Source organism: Vigna radiata, chromosome 5, assembly GCF_000741045.1.
Source record: "Vigna radiata var. radiata cultivar VC1973A chromosome 5, Vradiata_ver6, whole genome shotgun sequence".
In the NCBI taxonomy this organism is placed as follows: Eukaryota; Viridiplantae; Streptophyta; class Magnoliopsida; order Fabales; family Fabaceae; genus Vigna; species Vigna radiata.
Window position 1 is genome coordinate 14,223,650 of NC_028355.1, and position 10,006 is coordinate 14,233,655.

A 10,006-nucleotide genomic window follows, 5' to 3' on the forward strand; every position below is an offset into this window, starting at 1 on the left:
GAATAATTTTTTATAATCTAAGTTTTTATGTGTCTTTCTTATCTGTTTTTAAAACAATACTAAACTTTTTTATAATTTAAGTTTTTGTGTATCTTTCTTATTTGTTTTTTAAAACAATACTAAAGGCTTTAAATTTAGGAAAATGATATTTTAATACTAATTTTTTGACACCATTTTGACACTGCACACTTGTCAAAATGTGGTTGGACGATTTCAAATTAAAAAAAAAAACTTTGGTTTTTTTTTTCAATTATGCCTTTGCCTCAGCTTTTTTTAATTTGAAATCGTCCAACCACATTTTGACACATATACAGTGTCTAAATGGTGTTAAAATATAATTTTTCTTAAATTTATTATCTTAGTTTATTAGATATTTATCTATAATCTTTAAAAACTAGTAGCGAATATAATAATATTTTTAATTATGTAGCACATTTTAATTTTAAAAGGTAAATATAAAATAAAACGAGCATAAGAGTAGCTTTTCCACATTTATTTTTAAAGTTGGGGTTAAGAATAAAAGAGGTCAAGTAACACTTCCCAAGGCATATTAAATTTTTAAATAATAGGATAAAATCAAATTTCAAGATACACAAAGAGATTTAAAAGTATTTTACTTAATTTAAACTTATAAACAAATCTTAAAAAAACACACATCAGTTTCACCCTCATCCTAAACAACATTTTAAAACATAAAAGAGAAGCGTGGAAAGGAGGTTTGTGTAATTGAGTTACAAAAGAATTTTAAAATTTGAAATATTTGTGAAATAAGTGCTACAAGCATCAGGTTGGAGTTTGCTTTCTAACGGATAACTTTATTTAGGTTGGATACCGTTACATTCCAACAATCACCTAAATTATATTGAGAGACGAAAATACCCTGCCATTGTCATTTACTAAATTTATTAATTGTAGTCTGGACTGAAAATTTTCCAAAGAAGGAAGAGAAAAGCTGAAAAGGTAAAGTTGTGTTGGGAGCATGTGAGGAGGGGATTTTGATCTTTGCTAACATGGAGTCGATAATTATGAATCACAAAGTTGATGAGAGATGGGCATTTGCCACACGTGAAACCTTTTCATGTTTTTTGCTTCTGTCCCACGAATGGTTTATGATTCAGTGAAATATAATGAAAGAGAATTGAAGCTAAATCTCACAATTCTGGAAAAAAAAAACTCACTTGATTGAATGGCTCTCCCTCCATTGTTCGAAGAATAAAATTTTATAAAGTCACAGATTAGTTGGCAGGCCTTGACTTTTTGCACATGAACATCACGAGATATCTGATCCCATGGAATGTGTATTGCTTCTTTGTAGAACCCACTAGTTGCCAATTTGCCCACAACCCTAAGACCACCCACATACACTCTTATTCTTCTCAAAACAGTACTTACCATTCTCGAATAAAGTTGATTAATTTTCACTTCCATCTCTTTTATAGCAAAAATTCATGTTTATGACATGATCTTTTGGTAAATCAAATCCATAAATGTTACATTATTTCCCTTTTACATCAATGCTTTTCCGTAGCAGTTCCCTTATGTGGTTAATCTTTGACTAAATTTAGTACCAAAATAATAATAAAAAAAAAAGGTAAGATCGATAGGGTTCATCATCATCGCATCACAAAGTGGGTGGGTGATTTTCTAAAGAAGGGAAACAAAAGAAAAAAAGGGTAGCATTTGAGATAAGGGCAAAGAAGTAATATTACTGTGCTCCCTTGTAACAACCGACATGTGGCGGTACATGCGGCGCACATGCTTACAGTCCCTAGTTACAAAATACAAATGTACAAGGGTTGTTGTTTGAGATTCAAAAAGAGAGAGTGTGTGAATGGTAATTAACAAGAAAGTTTGAAAAAAAAATAAAAAAAGTTGAAATAAATGAAAGAAAGATAACGGAAGGGTTATATAAGAAAGTGTGTATGCCTGGTTGGCGATTGCTTTGTTTTGAAACAGAAGAGGAGTAGCTTCTACTTTGTTTGTACTACTCTACACACCAATCTCTTTTTCTACCCATTAAGATTACCTGCCCTTATATATATAAATAAATTTACTTTCTGGTGTGTTCCTCTCTTGCATTGAGCAAACAAAAAGAATCTTGGAGATCGGGAGGTCATCGTCGTCATTTGTTGGCTGAAGATTAACATAACGACCTCGGCCACCCAGGAACAGGCACGGTCCCCCCTTCCATTTTTTTGTTGTCATTTCTTGTGTTTTGTTTTATTGGGAGATTTTGTAGACTGGAGATGGAGGGATGGAGGAATGAGTGATAGCTAACAAGGTTTGATTAATTGGTCGAGCAGGGCATTAGTCGGCAATATGGAGAGAAGCACTCCGGTGAGGAAGCCACACACTTCAACCGCAGATCTGCTTACTTGGTCGGAAACTCCTATTTCTGATTCCCCACCTCCTCCTTCCTCCGCCTCTCGTTCTCACCAGGTATATTTTCTACCCTTCTTCTTTCTCTCCTGTTAAAACTTCTTTATTTATAATTTTCTTCTATTGGGGAATTTCAGCCGTCCGATGGGATCAGGAAGGTCGTATTTGGGGGTCAGGTCACCGATGAAGAAGTCGAGAGCTTAAACAAACGGTGAGATCTAGTCCATTCTCTCTCATAATTTTTTTTTTATTATTAAAACTTTTAACCCATTTGGTCTTGTTTTGAAATTTCAAAAGGGGCTAGTTCTTTTTTCTCCAAGATATGCACAATTTGTGTGTTGCTCTGTATATATTTTACCGTTTGTTTCTGTCATTGATGTATGATCAATAATTTGTTTCTATTTTTGGTCCCAATCTTATTTTATTATTGAAGCGGGTGTTTGAAAAAGGGGCGAATGAGATTGACTGATTTTGTTGGATTTGGATGATCGGATCTATCTTTGAACCTTGCTTTCTTGCTCCTTCTGATTTTCACCACGTCTTATTCTTTGTTTTAGAAAGTGAACTGATAATTTGAGCTATTTCTAACCATTCGTGTGGGGAAGTCACATTTACAACATCAGACTGCTTTTAAATAGTGACGAGAAATTAAATTCAAGACATGTTCATTCTCGCTCTTGTCCCTGCAAAACCCACAACTCTAGCACGTTCATATTCTGTGTTCTAATTCCTCACCGTCACTTTGTGAGCTACCATTATTACTCTTTTGTGGAAACGGGTCATATCACTGAAAGTTCCAACTATATATTGTCTCAGAGTGAAGAAAACGCTATTTATTCGTCTATTTTTTTATCCCCCTTTCCCTTTGTTCCAGTCTTGGAGGTTGCCTGAAAATAGAGAAGTATAACACAGAGCATTGATTTCCTTAAATTTTTAATCATATTTCTTCCTGTCCTTATTAAAAGGACGGGAGGCAGTATTATGAATCCTAGATCAACTTTGCTGTGTTGCGCCTGAAATTATCTAGTTGTGGAATTTCCAGAAAGCCTTGTTCGGAGTATAAGATGAAGGAGATAACTGGTAGTGGAATATTTGTAGCCAATGGAGAAGACGATCCCTCAGAAGCGGGCAGTACGAACCCAAATAAGACTGGAGTGCGTATGTATCAGGTACTTATATTTGTGTGTCTAAACATGCGGGAACACAGATGCTTTTACATGTTGTCAGTCATTAAATTTTGCTAACTTGGAGCTTTATTGTTCACTGTTGAATTAAAGCAAGTGACTGCTGGAATCAGCCATATCTCCTTTGGTGACGAGGAGAGTATTTCTCCTAAAAAACCAACTTCCTTGCCTGAGGTGGCCAAGCAGCGTGAGCTAAGTGGAACTTTGGAAAGTGAAGACTCTATATTGAAAAAGCAACTTTCTGATGCGAAGTGCAAGGAGCTCAGCGGTCATGACATATTTGCTCCACCACCAGAAATCAAACCCAGTCCAATAACTCCTCGCATACTTGAGTTAAAAGGGAGCATAGGCATTGGAGAACGTCATGTATGCACCACTCTAAGTTGCTAACCTTGAATTATTTGGGTGAATATTTTTCATATTTTTATCACTCTCCCGAGAAGTTTAAAATTTGGATACTTCAATAACACAAGGGCAAAGAGTGCATATGTTAATCAACTCTGTTCGGCATGAGTGGCAAGCACTCTTCACCCTTAGCAAGAGATTGAGTGAAGAAAAAATGGTTTGGTGTGGGGAACTCACCACCATTTGCCTTCAGTATAGGAGATTAGGTCTTATGCTTGGTGGGGCAAAAACAAAATATATTTATATCGAACATTTTTTAGACAAACATGTCACTAAGCAATGATCTTACAAGGAAGTAGAGTTGATGTTCTTCATGCATAGTGCATAGAATGATGTTTTTGTTTAGCATTTATCATTGGGCGTTTTAAATAAGTGGCTTGTGTTATCTTGGTATACAGGCCGATGGAGATCAAAGCGAAACCAACGCTGCTGGGGAACCAATGAAAACAGCAAAGAAGATCTATGACAAGAAATATGCAGAACTTTCTGGGAATGACATATTCAAAGGTGATGTGCCACCCTCATCTGCTGAGAAATCATTGAGTGGGGCTAAACTACGAGAGATGAGTGGCAGCAACATCTTTGCTGATGGAAAGGTAGAAGCAAGAGACTACCTAGGTGGCGTACGGAAGCCACCCGGTGGTGAGAGCAGCATTGCCTTGGTATAATTTATTAGGTCTAACTTATCTTCATACTGTCTTGTTTTGTTTTAATTAATTTTTAGTGGGGATGTGTTATTATATTATTTGACCTTGTATTCTGGGTTTTGGGAATTGGTGTTTTAGGTTTATTGATGATGTCTTGACCAAAAGAACCATATGCTAATTGGTTGTATGTCCATAATCCTGTGCTTCCCTGTGTTTGCTTTTAATGAAGTGATTTGAACTGTTTAATTGATTCTGTGATTCAGAAGTGTGAATGAATGCCTAGGTTTGAATGAGTACACCTATGCCAACGGTACAATATGCAATAATATCTCGTAATTTTTTCCATAAACATGGTTTTATCACTAAATCTTTTAATTCGGAACCGTTAATTAATGACAGGTTAACATTATTTTCTTGTTTTATTGTTAGATAGGATTTTTAGGGGAAGTTATGCGATTTAGAGTAAAATTACCCGGAATATCCTCGGCCATGATGATTTGGAATGTAATCTTCCGTGATATTTTCTGTTCACTTTAGTAAACATTGCTTTTTTATTCGCAGTTAACATTGTTGATATTATGGATGTAATTCCTTTTCTTGAAAAAAAAGTTTTTATTAGACAAGATTAAAAATAAATTAAAAAAGAAAATTAATAAGAAATAAATTAAGTTTTCATTTATTTTGTAACGAACTAAAAGAATAAAGTTTTCAGAATTCTTCTAAAAGTTACAAGATTTCGACTTTCCACATTAACATATGTTTTTGGGTTGAAATATTATTATTATTATACACAAAGAGATATCAATAAATAATTTTTAAGAAAAAGTTTAAACATTTTCTGCAACATATATAACTTTTCTTTGTAAAATTGGTGTGCAAAAGCATCAGCATACCACAAATCTTTTTAGCCATAAAAACATGGGACACATGAACCAAACCCATGAATAAAAAATCACAGGTGCTTTCTTCCTCCACCTCAGAAGTTTCTTTCTGCACCCCCAAATATTTCTAAATACCCTTTGATCTTTGGTTGGGTTAAAAACCTAAAACCTATTTTCTCTCTCTTATATCTACTTCCTCATAAGACTCACCTCATCGCCAAAGCTTCCCACAACACACATTCTCTCATTTTTCACCCTCTTCCCCTCATATATATATATATATATATATATATATATATATATATATATATATATATATATATATATATATATATATATATATATATATATATCTTTTAAATTTATTTTTAATGGCTTATGGTTTTGGTAGTTTATTTTATTTTATTTATTTTGTGTTCTTTTTTTGTTTATTTGTTATCTTTAAATTTAGTTACTTGTTAGGTGTATTGTTTTCAATACTTTTTTTTCAAAAAAAAATTTGTTATAAAAATGACAAGAACATAAGGTATCTTTACAATTCTGCATAGACTGAAGTTAGAAAGAAACGTATGACATCTCATGGTAAAGCCGGAAAAGTTGCAGTGTTAATGAGTATGATGTTATTAAGCAGTACAAATATTTTGTTTACCAAAAAGATGAAGTTGTTGGATATCTTAGAGATCCATATGACAGCTATGCTGACCAGGTTACATTTGCATTTGTGAAAAGGCAAAGTTAATAATATTGTGGGAGTAATGCTCCAAATAAAAAAGAAACGAAAGCTCGATGCTTTTGNTTTTCCTATTAGAATTAGAACCACCAAGTTCTATCCCTTTATTAATCAAACCCAACTGAATTTTTTTTGTTACGAGCCAAAAATTCAAACAAAAATTTGAGTTGGATCCTATAAGAATGAAATATTTTTAGAATTCTTCATTGATACGACATGCTACTTTTTTCAGTTATTCCTTTCTGGATCAGTCGTGGTTTTACAAGCTCTACCGATAGTATCGACGAATCGATTATTTGCATTGTGGGAAGGCAAAGTTAATAATATTTTTTTTTATGGTTGATGAATAGTTTAAATTGTTTTCAGTTGGATTGAGGAAAGATAAAATTGGTTTTTCATGAAAAGAAATTAAACAAATTTGGTGTATGTCATCTCACTGTTTAGAATTATGTGTTAAATTCTACTTTAATGCTTCTATGCAATTATGCTGATAAAGGATTGAAATTGGCGTTTGTTCAAAGATGACACAAAGAGATAAACACTTCTCATGCTCTTATTGGTGAGATAACCATCACATTAGATGATATGTCATCATTGTTACATTTACCTGTAGCGGGACAGGTTTGTCCAAATGACCCATAGACTTTGAAGCGACTTTGGAAACTTTCATGGACCACACGAAGGCTACATCTGAACTCCCTACGTAAAACTGAGTCAGTTGAGAGATGTATATAACGACTGTTGTGAGAACTAGTTGTGGGAGTATGCCGCACATACCTATTTTTTACATCTATGTATCCTACTTAATGCTCTTTAGAGATATATAGTCATGTGGCAAACCTCTTTGGGGAATTGCTACACTTGTCCACTTGTACGAGCAACTTAGAGATACTAGCTTTGTAGAGACAAAACAATTAACTAGTTATTTGACTCTTTTATAGGTATACATATATCTTGCACTTTGATTTCCTTTTTTGTTTTATTGTTGAAATAGATTTTCACTTTTTTTAAAGTTGGATATATGAACACTCCCCTAGGATAGAAAGGAAGTAATTACTGGTTAGTTATTATGAGACTAGACCTCGGATCTAGACCTCAGATCACACGTTTTATAAAAGGAGATAGATTTTCAATGGTTTAATTGCTTCTTTTGTCCCCAGTTTGGTTGAAGTGTGTCAAATTCGTCCCCTTTTTAGAAAAATGTCAATTTCGTCCCCATATAGAAAAAATTTGTGTTAATCAATTCATTTCCGTAAAAAATCATTGCTTTCAAAACTCACTTTTGAAATTGACACAATTTTTTTTTATATGGGGACGAAATTAACATTTTTCTAAAAGAAGGACGAATTTGACACACTTTAACCAAACTGGGGACAAAAGAAGCAATTAAACCATTTTCAATTTACATAAGGTGATGATACAATTAGATGTTTTGACATATAATAAAATTTTATGGATCTCATATGAAATTACTTGTTTACATATGATAATATATAAGTTCTTTGTTTAATGTATTCTTTTGTCTTATGTAAGACAGGTTTTTCTCCACCACCATTGTCTTAAAAGTTCATATATTATTTTTTTTAATTTGTATACAATTAAACCATCTTTTTCTAATCTTCCAAGCCACCAATATCGGATAATTAAAATGACCAAGATGAATCTAATTCCATCAATGCGACCAACAATTCAGCAAAACACTTCCGTCTCTGAAAACCCCTCAACAAGGAGCAATACCAAACACACCTTTAACAGTTCTATTACACTGTGTTCGCTTGAACAGATAACACTGTTCAAGCGAATTTGGGAGCGCAGATTAAATTTGAAATCGTGTTCGCTTCTGCGAATTTGAGAGAACGGAAAAGCGCCGATTTGAGTGGATGACCGATACTTTGCACTGTTTCCACCATCTCTCCAATATGCAAAGATTTGAGCTGATTTATACTTAAAAGACCTAAATGCCCTGTGCAAAGATTTGCGGTGAAGGAAGGGACCCTTATCCGGATACAGTGTTAACGTATTCGGATCCACGTTTTGAACATGAATGGCAAGGGACCCTTATCCGGATACAACTTCCCATATCCGGATCCAGGGTTTTAAAGGTTCTGCTAAAGAAGGTTATCCGGATACAAGTCTGTGTATCCGGTTCCACCTTTATTATATTTTTTTAATATTTTAAAAATTAATTTGACTTATTATTAATTAATTTCCTTTCTTTATTAACATTTATACATTTAAATATAATATTAAAAAATAACATTTTATATTACTAAAATAACTAGGGGCATTTTGGTAATCTTTCATTTCTACCAATTAAACAAATTTTTTAATTCTATCACATCAATCAAATCCTACACTAATTCTCACAAACTTTAGCCTCAAATCCACTCTCAATTACCCACAAATTTACTAAAAAAAACAACAACAAAATTACCCTCAAATCCACTCAAATCATCTCCCCCAAATCCATTCATAAGAACATAGCATTAGTGTTAACCTTTATCCAATTACTTCTTTTCCATTTTCCAAGGATTAGTATTCATTTCAAAATCTTTAAGATAAGAAGTCATAGTTCATTTTTGTCAAATTTTCTACCATATGCATACAACAACTTAGTTCTATTATTTTGTTGTCAAATATACCTCTTCCTGCAGAGCCAAATTGTGTCAGTAATAAAAGCAGCAGCTAAAAATACATCTCGGGCTTGTGAACCTTGGTATTGACATTCTTTCTCCAAGACATGAGTCATATACATTATTTCAAACATATTTTATTAAATTTATTATAAAATATTTAACTTTTTCTTGTGTGTGTTCAACGTATTAAATTTATTATAAAATATTTAACTATTCTAGGAATATTAAATTAATTAAATAAAATTCCATAAAAATAGATATAAATAAAACATAATAGAATAAAAATAATAAAAAATTATTAAAACATAATAGAATAAAAAAATCATTTTATTTTAATCGAAACTAAAAATAATTTTGACATAAAAAAATTGTTTTTAAATTTTTTTACCTTAAGTCTTGTGATATGATCACTTCACTTAAAAAAACTAACTCAGTATATATTATCTTATAAATTAATTAAATAAAATTCCAAAAAATAGATATAAATAAAACATAAGAGAAAAAAAATAAAAAATAAATTTAATTAATTAAATTATTAAATTAAAATCCAAAAGTAAATATCATCAAAGAATAATATAATAATAAAATTATTTTATTTTTAATAAAAATTAAAAATAAATTCAACGTAAAGAAATGTTTTTAAAAAAATTGATTTTCCCTTAAGTTTTATGATTCGATGACTTCACTTAAAAAAAACTAAGTCAGTAAATATTATCTTATATAATAGAACTTTAGTTTTTTTAAATAAAATTTTAGTTTTTTTAGGTAAAATTATTATATGATGAGTTCATCTTATAATATTTTAAAAATTCAACCTCATTATGTCTATAGTAATATAATAGCAATGATACTCATATTGATTTCATTTACATCAATTATAACATATATATATATATATATATATATATATATTAATCTTTTTATAACATTATATATTCTTTGAATTTATAAATATTTTATTTTTCTAAATTTATATTAAATGTTGATTAATCTTTGAGTATATAAATAATATATGAGTGGTGAAGAAGGGACACTATTGCCTTATCTGAAGCAAAGTATATTTATGTGGAAACATGTTGCTATAAAGGAAGTCAAAGGTTTATGTTAGAAGTGACTCAATAAGGAGTGAAATCATGTGTGTTTA

The 10,006-nt window shown here is 31.6% G+C and overlaps 1 protein-coding gene across 1 annotated transcript; it reads left to right on the forward strand.

Moving 5' to 3' along the window:
* The first annotated feature begins 1,925 nt into the window (after positions 1 to 1,925).
* Positions 1,926 to 4,873, forward strand: LOC106762701. The gene is made up of 6 exons (XM_014646737.2): positions 1,926 to 2,172; positions 2,304 to 2,439; positions 2,517 to 2,590; positions 3,422 to 3,548; positions 3,657 to 3,929; positions 4,367 to 4,873. Exons 2-6 carry the CDS (start codon positions 2,320 to 2,322, stop codon positions 4,634 to 4,636), a joined length of 864 nt encoding a protein of 287 aa, XP_014502223.1. The 5' UTR covers positions 1,926 to 2,172; positions 2,304 to 2,319; the 3' UTR covers positions 4,637 to 4,873.
* The last annotated feature ends 5,133 nt before the right edge of the window (positions 4,874 to 10,006 follow it).